Source organism: Sander vitreus, chromosome 6, assembly GCF_031162955.1.
Source record: "Sander vitreus isolate 19-12246 chromosome 6, sanVit1, whole genome shotgun sequence".
Lineage (NCBI taxonomy): Eukaryota > Metazoa > Chordata > Actinopteri > Perciformes > Percidae > Sander > Sander vitreus.
Window position 1 is genome coordinate 23,115,725 of NC_135860.1, and position 17,050 is coordinate 23,132,774.

The 17,050-nt window shown below is 41.0% G+C and overlaps 1 protein-coding gene across 4 annotated transcripts in view; it reads left to right on the forward strand.

Annotated features, from left to right (window-relative positions):
• trak1a (trafficking protein, kinesin binding 1a) overlaps nucleotides 1-11,675 on the forward strand; it is a 42,115-nt gene extending 30,440 nt beyond the window's left edge. For all 4 annotated transcript variants that reach the window (XM_078253490.1, XM_078253487.1, XM_078253488.1 and 1 more), the window contains 3 exons: nucleotides 2,408-2,905; nucleotides 5,240-5,342; nucleotides 7,902-11,675. In XM_078253490.1, coding sequence (XP_078109616.1) covers nucleotides 2,408-2,905; nucleotides 5,240-5,342; nucleotides 7,902-8,964 — 1,664 coding nt within the window. In that variant the 3' untranslated portion in view covers nucleotides 8,965-11,675. The remainder of the gene's footprint in view (nucleotides 1-2,407; nucleotides 2,906-5,239; nucleotides 5,343-7,901) is intronic.
• The last annotated feature ends 5,375 nt before the right edge of the window (nucleotides 11,676-17,050 follow it).

The following is a 17,050-nucleotide window of genomic DNA, read 5'->3' on the forward strand; positions in this document are numbered from 1 at the left end:
TATTCCTCTCAGAGGCACAAGTCCTCTAATTCTCCACATAATGAAAAAGAGAGTCAAAATCAGAATGCCTTACACAATGACAACAAAAGTTTTCAGAACTGTCAACAGAATCCAAACCAGAGCCTGGCACACAATTCAAATAGATTTCTACACACTCCCCAAAGTTACACTCAGATGAGTCAGACCCAATCCCAGAACCAACAGCAGAATCATTATCTGATTTTGCATCACCGCAGTCAGTCCAAAATCTTTCTGAGTGCCTCACAGGATCCTAAGATCCTGCAGAGGAGCTCCAGTCTGTCGGAGCTGAGCAGCGGGCCGAGCTCCCAGTCTCCCCTCAGAGCTCCGCTGGCTTTAGTCACAGGCCTGCTGGAGGTGGTGGAACAACAGGAAGGCAGTTTAAATCTCCAGCACTCGTTTTACTTCAGACATACACAGCCACGCTGCTGGTTTGAAATATAGAATATTAGACAGCCTGCTGTGTGCTGATGGTTTAAAACATTCAGTCTGTCAAAAAAAATCAATTAACACCTCTTAATATTTTACATAGAGAAATGTGCTGTATATCTTTTTAAAAGCAGATTTGAGTGTTTGTTTTATCATACAGGTGTATATATATATATATATATATATATATATATATATATATATATATATATATATATATATATATATATATATATATATATATATATATATATATATAGCATTTGCATTGAGTGAGTCAGTATGTTGTACTGTAAACAGTACTTAATGTATTTATTCAACAAATTTTTCTTATGCCTTGTTTTTTTTTTAATAGGCTATTTATTATCCTATGATTATTTTTTGCCATAGTGTAGTTGAGTTAATGTGGAGTGTGTGGAGTTAAATTGCTGATATATATTTGCTAGCACATTATATTGTCGGGCTGGCCAAAAAAGCAAAAACAGCCTTAAACCTGAAGATATTTTTGTTAAAATTGTACATGTGCAATTTGTAGCCTTTAACGCATTTATCACTTTGAAAATTATGTCCACTAAAGGGAGACAAAAAGTGGGAAAAAAACTGCTGGCACAAAGATATTTTCGGTTTTGTGGCACCACCTAGTGCTCAAACTCGGTAACACTACTTGGTGCATGGTAGGAGTGAAAGACAAAAAATATGTTTAATTCCAAGTCTAATGATGGTTTGTCGAGATTGTCATGAATAATCTAGAATCTCTCAGATTTTAGTTTTTCTAATTTCTTTGTGACCTCAGACTATTTGCATGGCAGTGTTCTGCCTTCATAATCATATCATACATAATAAACCAGGTAGTCAACAGTCCAGAAGTAGAAGAATTTTGACGTATACTTACTGTGTGAGCCTTTAATGTAGAGAAACCAATCCACAGATTGCTCTGCTACATTAATGCTACACTACTGTGTCTACCGTCCATCCCTTTCACTCCTCTTTTGTTCGCCTTTTCTTCATTTTTGTTTTGTCTTGTCACCTTCCCATTTCTCTTTCTTTTGTGTTCGTCTTGTGAGCGTGTGTACTGACATCTCTCAAAGGACCTTCATGTATCATGAGAAAAACAACCATTCATTGGACTTGAAATGAGACCAATTTACTAGGTTCAGGATGCTTAATAAATACAAAGACATCGCCTACTGTGGTATCAATGTTGCTGCAGTATGTGTATACAATATGCCTTTGCATGTCTGTGTGACTACATGTAAATGTGACATGGATTGTGTGACTGTTTATATGCATAACTGTGTCCCCTCTGGTGTGTATGTGTGTGTGTGCATCTGTCTCTATCTTCTTGCAAGTGTTTATATACAGCATATCTGCCTGTAAACAGCTGAAATATATTTTTGATCTGTTTTTACACATTTAAACATAGAAATTACATTTACTGAACAGATGTTAATATGCCTACAGCAAAGTGCTGAGACATTATCCTGTGAAGCTAATGTGATTTGGGTTGGATAGCAGTATTAAGTTCAGTGAAGCAGGCCTGTCAGTGTTGCAATGTGCCTCCCTTCCTTCCTTTTTGTGAGAGCCCCCTTAAGCAAGGCAACCCCCTTCACAACCACTTATAGTTACTTAATAACCAGAAGTTGAACATTGCAGAAGGCAGTCACTTAATTTGTGCACTGGCCAACTGTATACCAATACCAATTTTTAGATATCATTTAACCTAAGATAACAATGTAGAAGTATGAACGCTAATAGCTAGTAATTTGTAGAGTTATAAACCGGTTTTTCAGGGTTGAAACATGAAACATCCTTTGGGTCAACATTTGAAACCGCTTCCTTGATTATCACCAACACTGCTGCCGTTCTGAGAGCAATATATCATTTCGATGAGCTGCATTTGTGGCAGAGAGCATCTTAAGACCGATTTAGATAACATGAGTTTTTCTGACTTTTTTTCCAGGCTCTGCTACTCTCCACGCATGGCAGCAGCTGGCTCAACCCCACATGGGAGCTCTGCTTGATCATCGGCCTGGTGTGGTCACAAAGGGCTTCTGCACTTTAGCACACGAGCAGGAACAGGAAGACGGCTGGCACCTGGACCAACCAGAGGAGGACGAAGTTTCATGTGACTCATTCACTGGTTTATCAGGAGAGAGCTCTGTTCCCATGGACCGGCCTTGCTCTACCTCTTCTCCCTTTGTCTGCTGCATCAACAATGGAGACGTTGATGACCGAAGCCAATCGTATACATTGCAAGGAGACGTATGCAGGGCAAGAGAAGCGATTCAAGTCAAAGATGGACATGTTGCAAACATGCCTCTTTCCTTCTCCTGCCCCTCCCCTTCTTCTTCTCCTCCTCCTCCTCCTCCTCCTCTCCCCTCTTCTTCCGAGATGAACGGGCATGTGGACCTCAAGGAGCTCCAGGCCTTACAGCCCGCCACAGTGGACCGTTTGTCTGGTGAGGGAGCACTTAGCTGAGGTCACTGCACTGCATCCACCCACCCTTGTAACCCTGGAGCATGGGGATAAAGGGGAGGGGGGGTGAAGAGGAAGGGTGGGAGGGTGAGGGAATTGGGAAAAGCATTCACTGGACATCTCACAACCCCAATGTGACGTCCCTTCCTGCACGCTCACGTGCACACACCTGCACACTCATCCCACCGGCAGTCCTTGTGTGTGCAGCCATCGAACCCCATCAAAACAGAGTACATGGTTTTTTTTTTTTTTCATCAATTTACTTCAGTTTCCATCTTCGTAGTCCTCCTCAGTTCACATTTTCTTTCACTGCCACACTTTGCTGTATTTTAATCAATCATATTTATGTTTCTATTTTCCACCATACCTATCCTCTTCAAGAAGACTATGATTTTAGGGTGTCTTTTACAATTTTAATAATCTTTCTCGATGGGGACCTGCAGCACCTGTCCTGCACACAGTTTTTGTGTAATTAATAGAAATTTGATTAGATTAATATTTAGGCACTCATGGTATTTATTTAATTTCTTCTAGCAGTCAACACTAAAACACAATGTACCACACAAACACATGCATGCAGAAATATCAAGGCTTGAGTCCAGTACGTGGGCACGTACATGTATATCAGGTGTTAGTGCAGCTGTCCAAGTCACATGAATACAACACCCACGGCTGGTTAATATTAGTTGACTTTTAGCTGTGGTGTACGGTCACCTTCGTATACACATGATATGATTTATTTATGAATTTTGTTTTAAAGAAATCCAAGGTTAAAGTGATGGTCCCAACATGTTAAAAGACAAGACATAACATGAAATTAAACAACAAAATCAATCACCGCAAATTAAATAAGAAACACCCACATCAAAATACCTAAGTACAACAATTTTGATGGTTGGAAGTAAAAATGTAAAAAATGTGTGACTCTATTCCAGTCCTGACCTGACTTCTATAAGCCCCGCTGTTTTTCAGCAGCTGGATGTGTAACGAGCCCTGGCATTAGCCATACTAAGTATGTACCATTGTTATCTGTGACCACAAATATTGAGACATGATGCTGCTTCGGAGTCCAAGGGGATGCATTTAATACCGAATAATTATTTTGCTTCACCTGCAGTTTGTTTAAAAAAAAAAAAGAGTTGTCAAGCCACTATACCAATCTGAACAGGCTTTATCAAAATGAAACTGTTTCAACGATGACACAAATAGTAGCCTTAAGAGACAAGTTAACAAAAAGTTTGTCAACACTCTTAATTGGTGCAGGGACTACACACATTTTCTTCCAAACAAACAAAACATTTGAATGCTAAATTTACTACCAGAGCACACATTTCAGTGTTTTGGCTGCTAATTATTACTCCGTTTCATCTTACTGTGGTGGGCTTTTACTTTAATGCTAGTCTGTTTCCAGTATTTTCTTGCTTATGAATCATCATTCAGTCTATTCACTACAGTACAATACACAGTGTATAGGACATCATGCCAGATGCATCTGGGTGTAATAGTCCATACAATGTGTATTATACCTCCTTTTCTTCTCTAGTGAATAGATTTCATAAATTCATTAACTTTTTTCTTTTGCTATCTAAAAGATGTGCTCAACGTTTTTAGACAAAAGAAGTATGCAAATTTGCCTACAGCAAGACTATGTATAAACATCACAAAGGGAAGTAATATAATACAAACCACAAGGCTACGTGTATAGTTTACTGAAAGCACGGGTTCACAATTTTTTTTTTTTTTTTTTAAAGTCTTAAAACAATAGTCAAACGTCCATATGTACACGGACACAGTTTTTACTTGCTGTGATCATTCCTGAGTCCTGTTCACACTGGCCATTACAAGATCCTTTCCTCATGTGCTATTAATGTAAGTGATCCCCTTGTTCCATGAAAACGTACATTGCGAAGTTCATCTGACATTAATATAAAGCTTCAGCCGTCTGAGTTTGTCAAGTGGTTATCTCCCAAGGTTATAGTCCTTTTAGTATGAAATGTCCACTTGTAATGGCCAGTATGAACAGGAGGAATGATTACAGCTGTCATTGGGAGCAACATAATATCAAAAGAATGCTCTTGGCAAACTTGCCTAACTCTGGGTGCCCACAGTGCACACCCCATCACCAGTTCAATGTCTTAGGAATTCAGGAGCTAATGTATGCTAGTGCTTTCGCTTGGGGCTCATACTATAATCATGGTCTATTTTTTCTCTACTTAGTCTACAGTGTTTTTGCAGTGTTGCTTGGTACCCTTTGTCTCAGTCCTAACAGCCTTTTTCTGTGTTTTATTCTCCTTCCCTCCCTTTTCCTCTCCTCTAGTTAATTACCCAGGGAAGTGTATGTCCCATACTAGCTCTACATACACCTTCACCACCTGCAGGATTCTCCACCCCTCTGATCAGCTGACCTCTGTGTCACCAAGGTAAACCTCTTCAAAACCAGACTACTTTTTATTACTGTTGAACTGTATTCAGTTTTACAATGTCTGCAATATTGTTTAGTCCTTAGTACAATAGAGTGTAGTGTACACTTATAAACGCATGATGGCAGATTGAGTCATTGCTCTACCTGGATTTCATTTTTACATTTAAGTTTTAACCAAATGGCACATTAAGGAGAGAGCGCTGCTGCTACTGTAAACAGGAAGCCTTACGATGAAAATTAATGACGACCTACTTAACAGTTAATGTCTGATGAAATCTTTATTTTGTACTGTAAATCAAATAGCAGCTTCTCGGCCAAGGAGCAAATCCCCCTCTTGTTCCCCTCCAATAGATTTTGAGGCAGGGCTACTTTGATGCCTCAGCACCTGGCTGACTTCTCTGTGTGTCCCTGCTGTCTGATTGGCCTTGGCAGGTCATGTGATGAGGAAGATGAAGTGGAATTGTATCATATGGTTGTCATGGCCGGAGTAGAGCAGACCCATTGAGTGCACCCACTGGGGTGCACATGGGTGAGGCAATGCATGGGAGTGCATTCCTAAAGACTGTGGGTGTGTCTGTAAAGCAGAATAACAAAAGCTATTTGCCCTAACTCCCCAGATAGTCACATTGTGGGCCTACATGTAGGCTAGTTTGACTCTAATGTTCCCGGGCAACATGTTGCTAACTAACAATCCAGCTTCTGACACAATGCTATGACTCCAATCACTGATCAAATTAACTTTGTGAGGATTTGAGCATGGATGCTCATTCTTGCCCTTTGAGAACAGTATATGGTAGACATAATCTAATCAACGATCCAAGTCCTACCTTTCAGAGCTTTTAACCACATCTAGCAACTTCATTCAGCAAAAGGAACTGACTCAGGTGTCATCACGTGACTTTAATCTGGTCCTTCCGTCAATTGATAAGAATTTGGCGCATACATGGAGATTCTAATCCCTGTCTGAATTTGAGGCCAGTGCCTCTGGCATCAGATGTCAAGGATTCAGCATCTCCAACAAGCCATTCAACACTTTAGGTTCTATATATACAACATTCAGAACCATTTGATTTTTTGCTCTGTTCGTGGCTCTATGCTTGTCTGTGCTCACAACGGAGTGCTACACAACACACGCCACTATATCGACGACGACTGGCGGTTTAAATCGGCTGTCCTACACACAGAGTATGCCAGGCAGACGCTCACAGGTGGATGCAGTGACAGGCTCAGACATACACTGTGGATATTTACCGGTCACGTGGTGTGCAAGCGGCTCTAGGAAAGTGGCTGCATGTTTCCATGAAAATGCATGGAACATCGTAGCTGTGTGACTGGTCTTCAGCTGTCGGGACATGTAATAGTTGTTTGCTGCTATATTAATGTTCATAATCTCATATAACCTTTAAGACCTTGCTGGTATACCCAAAAGAGGGAAAAGTGTAGGGAAAAAGGCAAGGACCCAAGACTAGAGACCTAACCATCCACTGAAACAGGATGTCTTAACACTAGACCCAAAACCATTCAAAGCACTGGCTGGGAGAAGATCATTTGCTGCTTTGAATCAGGAGATGATATAATCAGTGTTGGGGAAGTTACTTTTAAAAAGTAGTTTTTTGCTCGTTACTCGTTACTTCTTAAAGTAATCCGTTACTTTACTTAGTTACCCCCTATGGAAAGTAACTTTTTACTTTACTCGTTACTTTTACGTTACTTTTAAAAGCAGGCGTCTCTGTCACAGAGTGACGGCTGATTCATTATGAACGAGTCCAGCGGACTTAAAAAACGCTCTCAAAAGTTAGCATTTGCTGCTTCTCGCTTGCCATGATTACTCTGCTACCAGCCTCTGTCACGTCCCGTGTGGAGATTGTTTGCGCGCAGCTGAGAAGACAGCGTCGCTGTCAAATCTGTCCCTGGGAAAAGTAACGTTGCGCCAAATTGAATAGGAACTACGTTTTGTTACCAAATTTTCAGTAGTAGCGCGTTACACTACTTTTTACCCAAAACAAAGCAGTAGTTACGTTACTGTAATGTGTTACACCCAACACTGGATATAATCCTAGTACATGACCACTTTGCAGGTCATGTGATGGCACCTTAGTCAGAGCATTTTGTGCTTAGTTTCTTTTAACTGTGTAGTTTCACTAATAATTGACTTACTGTGTGGTAAATAGTCGGCGTATAAAATGTCTGTAAGCCTTAATGTTCCTGACTGTGATTATCATTTCAAATGTTATTTGTCACTGACGATGGGGCTGCCTGTGACAAATAACTCAGTGGTTTTATGCAGATTTAGATGAGGCCTAAACTGATCTCCACATCCCAGTCTCCCAAACAGGAGAACAATTTAATTCCTGCATGGTTATGTTTTAGTTCATTCCATAACATGTGCAATGAGTGTTAATTGTCACTAAAAGCCAAGTACTAAGACTTGATAACTAATGTCCACTCATTTGTCTCATTTCCCATACTGTTTCTCATGCTCCATGCACATCCATGGCCTCTGTTCCACTGCTCTTTCCTCCCTCTCTCCACCCCCTTCTCACTCTTCCATCTCCAGCTCAGCTCTTGCTTCTTGTCAGAGCAGTGCTTGCATCGGCACCCCTACCACCACCTCCTCTCCTATACCTTTCTCTGCCCCACATACACCTTCCTACACCCCCTGCTGCACCCCACGTCGCCTCTCCCTCTCCCTTTCACTAGCTGAGTCCTCCACCAACCTTAGGGACTCCACCAAGACCACCAGCACCTCCCTTGGCCTGGTGCGCCTCCTGCTGGAGCGTGGGATTTCTGCCTCAGTGTATGACCCCCGCAGCTGGGACCGAGGGTTCGACGCCAGCGGAGCTTCAACGCCCGTGGGAGGAACGCAAGCGCGAAGGAGCACCGACACACCAGAGGAAACTGAACACAGACGAGTGGTGAAACGCCCAGACAGCCTCCTCTTCCAGCCCTCCACCCCACCCAACTCCCCTCTTTCTAAATCTGCCTTTTCTACCACTACCCGTCCAGCTTTTCAGTTCAGCCCTTCCACTGATGACCCACCATTTTATGACACCTTCCTCGCCTCGAAGCCGGCTCGTACCATTCTGAGGGAAGTGCTTGGGGAGGCGGAGAGGGATCGAGGGGGGCAAACAGATGACGACAGCCAAACGGAGAAGCTGAACCTGCGACTTGTGGACAAACTAAAACGTTTCCGCACCCTCTCCCATCATGCTGGTTCTGTTCCATCTGGGAGTACTCTATTAGCCCCCTTTGGCTCCACTGGACTGGGGAACAGTGCACTGGGTGGGGGGCTTCCAGGTTTAAATGCAGGGCTGAGGAGGAATCGAAGCTATCCTGCCATGGTAGGGGCCAGCATGGCTATGAAAGACCCAGGAGGGCCCCCCAGCGCAGAGATAGTTATACCACATATGATGCAAACCCCACATACCCAGCACACAGTGCACACACAGGAAATGGACAAAATGCAAAGAAATCGCACACTGGCCGTACCACAGACACTACATGAACTAGAAATGGTCACATCACAGACGATAAAACCGAGACGCACCAGGCCAAGTGACGGATTGTGGTATTTAACATGCAATGACCAACACAGTGACGATGAAACTGGGACACAATAGGAGATATTCAAAACCAAATAACCTACGTGACTATATAGACATCCTTCAGCTATAGAGTATGCCCAGACCAAACAGCTAGAGTGATGAGCAATGCAGTCCACCTACAGACTGAACTAAACAATCTCTCCTAACCAGTCCAGACTCTGTATTTCCACAATCATCAGTGAACTGAATTAAATGGTGGTGAATAAGTAGTGTCTGACACTGTTACACTGTGTTTTTATCCATATACTGTCAGACCAGACTAATGATGGAGTATGTTGCCTTCCTCTGTGTCCATTGTAATTGTATATTGTATATGCAATATACTGTATCATATAATGTTAAAGGCCCAATCTGGTGGAAGTACTGCAGAGCCTCTTTTTAGTCTCATGTCCCTTCTCAACCTGTATGAGTGCACTTTTGGAAAAAATAAATAAATAAAAAAAGACTATATGAATTTCAAAAGTACAGTACTGGCCCTTATATAATTGTTTTTTCTTCAGATTATTTATGAAGAAATAGTAGGGTGTATATTCCAGGACTACACCGTTATGCGTACACTCCGATGTTACTGTTACTGCACTTTAAAATAGGACTGTGTCATGGGTCGTCTGTAGCTTTAATGTCGCTAGGCTAGCAAATTTCTACAGTGGTACTGCAACACAAATCTCCAGAAAGCATTACCGACCATCATAAACGACACATCTGTAGTCTTTGTCTTTTGAATTAAATATTTGTAAAAAAGTGCACAAGGGGAATATTTTGTAAGTCATGTTATCCCGGTGTTTAGTCTATGGTACGAGTAAAACTACAGCTGTAGTAAAGCTGGCTGCTAGTCCTGAATGGGGCTAGCCTATTACCAAACCCTTTAAATGAATTGAACAATGTAAGAAAATTAACCAAAGTGAAAAACATTGTCAGCTTATATTCAGGCCACTATGGTATTTTTAAACCATTGATTACACTGGAGTTATATTGTCACATGCATTGGCACTAGAGATTATTTTCTACCAGCAACTCTTTTTTTCCCCCCCTCTCTGTATGTATTGTATGTAATCTGTAATTTCAAAAATACTCCAGATTGGGCCTTTAATGTGTGATCTTGATGTGACTCATTGTTCTTATGTGCCTAAAAACAGCTAACACACTGTATCTCATTGGAGTATACAGTAGGTTTGTATTATTTGATTACTTTATTATTTGAATGCAGTAGAGAGAGCGTAAATGAGAATAACTGTGCAGAATAATGCACCTGAACCTACTGAGGGGCCCCACACATGCTTGTGTCTATTTTTGGCTCATTGTTTTTGTAGTTTGGGCTCATTTATAATCCACAGGGACATGTAGCACATTAACGGTAATGCAGAACAGGTCCAGCTATACGGACACCTGTTAACACTGACTACAGAAAACAAGAGGCAGACTGGCAGAAAAACACACAACTTGCTTAGTCAGATTCACTTTCTTTCCATATTGCCTGTGTAAACCTGGATCACATACTGTATACATACACACAACCATTTATTTTGTCAAAATCAAACAAGCGTGTGGATGAAAAAATGGCAATATTAAGCATTATAAAACATTTATGTTTCTGAATGTAACTGTAAAAGGAGTGACTTGAAATATCCAAATGTTGGTTCTAAAGAGCAAGAGACTGAACTTGTATCACAGTTTGTTGCTAAAGGGAAGTTTTTGGTATCACTGACTCGGTTCCAGTGTCCACCCTCGGGAACGGCCAGACATCTTCTACACTTTCCATAAATCTTACTAAGCTATATTTGTGAAGAGAGCAACACTAAGTTTTACTAACCCAGATTTGAAATCTGACCCATTAAGATCGATCCCTGATCTCTCTGATGCTGATCACGTAGGCGTCACGTAGGTGTTGGTTAAAGTCTGAAGTTGGACATTGGGACTGGGCCACTGACTGTTTGTCTGACCGGAAGTGAACGAAAGGACAAAATGGCTGGCTATGATGCTGGCAGTGATCTGTTGAAATCCTTAATGATTAAGGGATTAAACTAGCAATGTTATTGAGTGTCAGATTAATAATCATTAAATATATTTATTAAATCCTTGGATTATTAGAAGCACGCATACCTGAAGGTCCATTGTAGATGTTTAGCTGAAGAACAGATTGTATTTATATTTTTAACGGTCGCACTGACATTTTAAATCATTTTTCATTGGACAGTTTGTGTTGGCTAGTAAAATGGGTTCATAGAACTATTTCCATTTAAAACAATGGGTACAGTTAGCTGTCTACAAGCTTACAACACATTGATGCTGTCCATTGCTTTACAACAGTTGCACATTTTGGGGGGCGGCAGAAGATTTACAGTATTTAAGAATGATACCAAGTGCTAAGACTGAAGCAACAAGAAGTTGGGGGGGGTGTGTGTGCACGCTTGCTGTTCTGTGTGTCAACTGAATGTAAGTTATTACAAACAGTAATCCTGCTGTAGGGCCATATACTTGTGTACAGTATGTTGATTTATCTTCAGTTTGTGTTGACCTCAGAAGGGAAACTATTATTACATTGTAAATGTATGCAACACATATAATCAGGCTAACTTTTTTTTTTTTTTTAAAAGATAAACCGTAACAGTAGAACACAAATACAGGGAATTAAATTGTTTATTTTCAGTATAAACCTTTCTGTTCAGGGACTGAAGTGTTCTATTCTACAGAACAGACTGTACCGTCAATAAAAATGAATACATGAAGACTGACTTGTTTGCCTCATTTAGCATAGAATAATGCAGTCCTGCAGTTACCACCTGGTTTTAAAATCCGTCCTAAGTGATCTACAGTGCACAGAGTCCGATTTAACTTTGAAAGATAAGCTGATTTTATATTTCTGGTTCAAGAATGCTGATCATATGCTCTTTGCTGTAGAAGTCTAGGACCAAGATGTCAACTCTGAAGGGCCATTACAGTAAATACCTATAAATCACTCCACATAATGCAGCTCGGTGATATGGTTGAAATCAGTGTCACCCAGTAAGAGCGTGCGCCCTATGTACGCTGAGTCCTGCGGCCCTTTGCTGTGTGTCATCCCCCATCTCTCTCTCCCACCTTTCCTGTCTATCCACTGTAACTTTCAAATAAAGGGAAAAGCCCCAAAAAATAATCTTAAAAAAAAAAGATTTTCTGATATATGCCACAATATGACAAATGCATGAAATCAATACAAGGTGAAAATACTGAATTACTTACTCCCGTCTAGACGACTAAAACTCTCTGCGTCTGCCACCACACCTCAGCAGCTTATCGAGACTTCTCTCATGTTTAACTTCGCCACTCTACTTCTCCCTTCACAACACTGGCTCCATGGTAGAGATTGCATTTGAGTATGCAGTGCAGTAAAGGGAACGGCTCCTTCATACCTCCAAGCCAGTATCAAACCCGACACTTCCTTCAAAACGACCATTGCACTCTTTTTTGTTTGTTTACTCTTGCAGTTATGGTTAATGAAATGTCCCAATTCATAAACATAATACTGTATATTGATGGAGTTACTGGTTGTGAATAGCTCAAAAGACTACAGAGCAATTGAGTAACTTGTGTAGCTCCTTTGCAGTTACAGCTGTATTCCACAGGGAGGCAGTGTGTCTCAGAGAACAGGACTGACAGTTGGTGTAAACACAAACCACAGCCAACTCTAAGCATGGAAAAGAAAACAAACAGCACTCGGAGATTGTGAAATACACCCAATGTTGATGTAGCAAATCCATGCTCCCCCTGTCTCATAATGAAGCTCAGCAGATCTTTCCTACAGGCTTCTCCATCCTGTCTACAGGGTATCTCAGTGAAGATGATCAGACACCACACTGAGTGCACTACTGCCACTATTCTCTTCAATGATGAACTAATATTACAGATGCAAAGGCAACTTATTGATTTGTAAGTTGAAAACCATTGGAAACATGGTTATAATTTGTTGTTATTTACTTGTGTATCGAATTGTTTTGGCAAACCAGATGGAGAACAAACATTTAAATGATGTATTGGAAGAATAGTGTTTATGTCCTCCATTTTTATAAACTGATTCCCAAACCATAAGTTTTAGGCAGCACTGGATGGTTATGAAATGAGTTCTGATGCTTAGTGGAGGACTAGCAGGTGCGTGCGTGGTCCCCAGGGAAATGAAAACATTCTGCAGAGTTGAGTCAGTCAGGACAGAAAAGTAAAGACAAGCAGGATGTCTTGGTCACCTTACATGCAACTCCCCAACACTGGTCTTTAGATCATTGTTACTGGAAACGTATCAACAAAACAAAGCTTATGTAAGACAAGGTTAATTGCCTCATTCAAGTTAGAAGAGCTCTGTACCTTAACATACATATGCTCAATGAACTGCACTTAAAACAGATCATAGTATTGTCCTCTTACAGACATGGTGTGTTCTGAAGTAAAGTTAGTCTGGATCTCCATTGTGCTCTTCTGCTTTAGCTGCTGTGCATGCTTCAAAGCCATAATTACCCAAGACTCTTAGGCACGGAGTCAATAACAGCACTTCGGAAAGAAGGTCCACTTTAGTGACAGGACGTTTGATCGTGTCCTCAACATGGGCTGCAGAGCAATGATCCTTCACACTAGGCCTGCACGATAAATTGTTATAAAATCGCGATCTCGATTCACCCCTGTTCGCAATTGAATTTTTTTTTTTTCATTTTTCTCCTTCAGTTAATTTATTGAAAGCATTTGACATTGACATGTTTTAATTACGTAAAGACATGTTCAAGGAGTTCAGATAGAGCCTGTATCAGGGCCATATTTAGTTCAATGTGTTATATGTCACTATTTTTGGTAGCCTACAGTACTTGAATGGCCAGTATGTACTTTATTTTCTTTATTCATTATAGCCTCTATGTTTACAGGCTTGTGGTGATGCACAATGTGCTATAGGTGCCACAAAAAAATCTCTGTTTGGTACTGCCAATTTGTTTTGTTTTGTCATGGTTCATGTGTGCAATAAACATTACACTTCATGTGAAATAAATCGTGGCAGAGAATCGTGATATCAATTCTAAGCTAAAAAATCGTGATTCATATTTTTCCCCGAATCGTGCAGGCCTACTTCACACAGTGACCAAAAGGAGGGCTTAACCCACATGCTGCCAGCATTTGTATGACCACCAGCCTGCTGGGACCCCACTGGCGTTTGCGCTGGCTGAATTTGAGTTACTACAGCCGCTAAATGAAGGTCCGTCTCTGGAGCCGTGCTGCACACTCTCGTGGTGAAGTAGTCTCCCAGTGGCGGGGTTTGAGGCAGAGGGACCGCAGAGTGCGCCAGCTAGCTAATTCCCGTCTCATTTGTAGTCTGATAAACAGTACATCATAAAATTCAGTGGCCCACATCACTATTTTTTAAGCTTTGTAGCTGTCATATTTTGCGGGCCATACGTGAGCGCACGTCCATGGGAACGCAGCCGTTGAGGCTTTCGTCCTCTCTGCCTGAGGAGAAAAGGCTGTAGGCTACTTGTTGTTGATTATTTCATTTTCATGTCTTCGTGAGTGATTGACACCCTGTCACTGTTCCAGTTGCTTATCCTCAAAGTGGAGAGAGGACGACCGTTCGTTGGAGATCAGTGGAGCAGACAGCTACGCAGAGCGATGTAATTGCAACTTCCTGACATTTCATAAAATTCTGAAGCAGTGGTGGCAATAATGTGATGGAAAAACTGTTGCATCATTTCTGTGAATAAAGTTAATTTGTTTAGGTTTTGTAGACTCATGTTCTCATGTACAGTATGACATGTTCATTAAGCTGTGTGGACGCTGTGTGCACTGGGTTAATTTTTTATTCCTCTCTACAGTCACTTAACAAGCTTTACATTTGCAAATGTATTCCACACTGAAATGTGTTTTATTCATTTTTTTTTCTTACTCACACACACACACGGACGGACACTCAGACCTGCTGTAGGGTTTTATGTGCAGCCATTAGAGGTTTTCTAGTCCAGTGTAAACATATAAAACATATGTTCTCCGGACAAACGGAAGTAATAAATCTGAAACGCACAATGTTCCTTTGAGTGATACTAATGCTTGAGTTCAAATGCATTGTTTATTTATACTGTACACAGTATGAATAACAGTTAAGATATTACATAAAATGTTACTTGACACCATAATTTGTCACTGAGTTTTATGCATGTATCAAAATATGATAAAACGATTATTTTATAACTATTTTAGAAAACATATGTGAGCCAACATATGGTTAAACAGGTCACTCTGTGTATTAGATATTTAGGTTTAATTAAGAAACGTTTTATATTATGTTTAAGAAATTGCAGAATGATAACATTTTCAGCTTTGACTATTGACTCTTTTTTATAGATTAGGTCTATGTCAGTCAAATTCGATTATACAATGCACAATTTCAACATTTTGAAGATGGCACAAAATACCTAGCTACTCTTCTATGGAGCTCATAAACTGAATGGTTGAGTATTATGTCATTACGCAGTTTTCTCTCCCTGCTAAAACACATCAGTGACTTTGGGTACTTTCAGCCTGACTCACTAAATGCAGCAGCTAACTCTGTGATTTGAAAGCAGATGTCAAAAAGTCTGAGATAGTTTAGGAGTTTTACAATTACGCATTTTTCAATCAACAAATTTAAGCATAACATGCATTCACTTTAACGGTACTTTTACTATGCTGGGTTACAGGGACAATAATGCTTTTTTTTTGCAACCTCTAACCTAGGGATGTCACGAGAACCGATACTTGCGATACCTTCCGGTTCTAAAATGACAAAACATCGAGGATGCCCATTTTTTTTAAGCACCATAGGCACCGTTAGTGACGGTGGCAGTGTTAGCAGCATCAGTGTTGCGCCTCCTCCGGAACTGATGGGGGCAGTATACGCTTCAGAGCGTTCCATTCAGTGTTGCCAATTTAGCGACTTTGTCGCTAGATTTAGCGACTTTTCAGACCCCCTTAGCGACTTTTTTTCAAAAAAGCAACTAGCGACAAATCTGTCCAATTGTCCAGTGAGCACGTGAGGTATTTCTCTCCTGTAGCCGCCAAAACAGTCTTCTGTTCTGTGACTAAGGAGCAGCCTCTCCCCTCTCTCCTCATGTGCAGTAGCAATGCGCACAGTGCACAGGCAGGTAGAAGGGGGACAGGGTGTGCGGGTGCCGGTGTAGGTAGGAGAGACAGCAGGACGCGACGGGAGAAAGACGCCACTGAGCTGGCCTGGACCTGGGCAAGCCAGCCTTCTTTGAGAATTCTTTATCGATCTTTTTCCCTCCCTTTGTATAATTTCTTTTTTTACTTCAAAGATAGGCTACCCAAGTAATAATTATCAGGTAAAATAAATTCCTGTATGGAATTTGTGATTGTTTGGCTAAAGAGTTCTATTTCTTTCTTTCTATCTACCTTGCTGACACAACCACTAAGCTTTATACAAATGATTGCGTAATGACGTCAACAATATGCAAATGAGCGTATGACGTCATCTAGTGACTTTTAGCGACTTTTGGAGCTGGTGCTAGCAACTTTCATTGGAAAAGAGTTGGCAACACTGGTTCCATTCGATATATTCAGAAGTAGGAGGTCACGAACAAGTGGCCGAAGGGACGCCCTTCTACTTCCAGTACATATCTTTCGAAAAAATATGAACGAGAGTCAACGGAGATAGATTCTACCCGACCTAAAAAACGGCATGTTCACTGCAAACTCACGGTCCTCTCTTTCCGATTTACAGCCCCCTCTCTTGACTTCAAATAATTCACCGTTGTCGGCTACAGCCACTGAACAGGCTACACCCAGTCTTGGGGAGTAACGGAATACATGTACCGGCGTTACGTATTCAGAATACAAATTATGAGTAACTGTATTCCGTTTTTTTAAAATAAATAGTTGGTATTTAGAATACAGTTACATTGTTGAAATCAATGGATTACATGACGATACTTCTCTGTTTCACGGGTTTATTCACTCTCGCAACTCCATGCATTTCCCAGAAGCCCCAATATGAAAACGAATTTGCGTGATCACTGATAGAGGTAGAGATGGAGCCGGAACCAGCACAACAGAGCCAGGGCAGGAATGCGTTTCTATCTTGGAAATTCAAACAGCATTT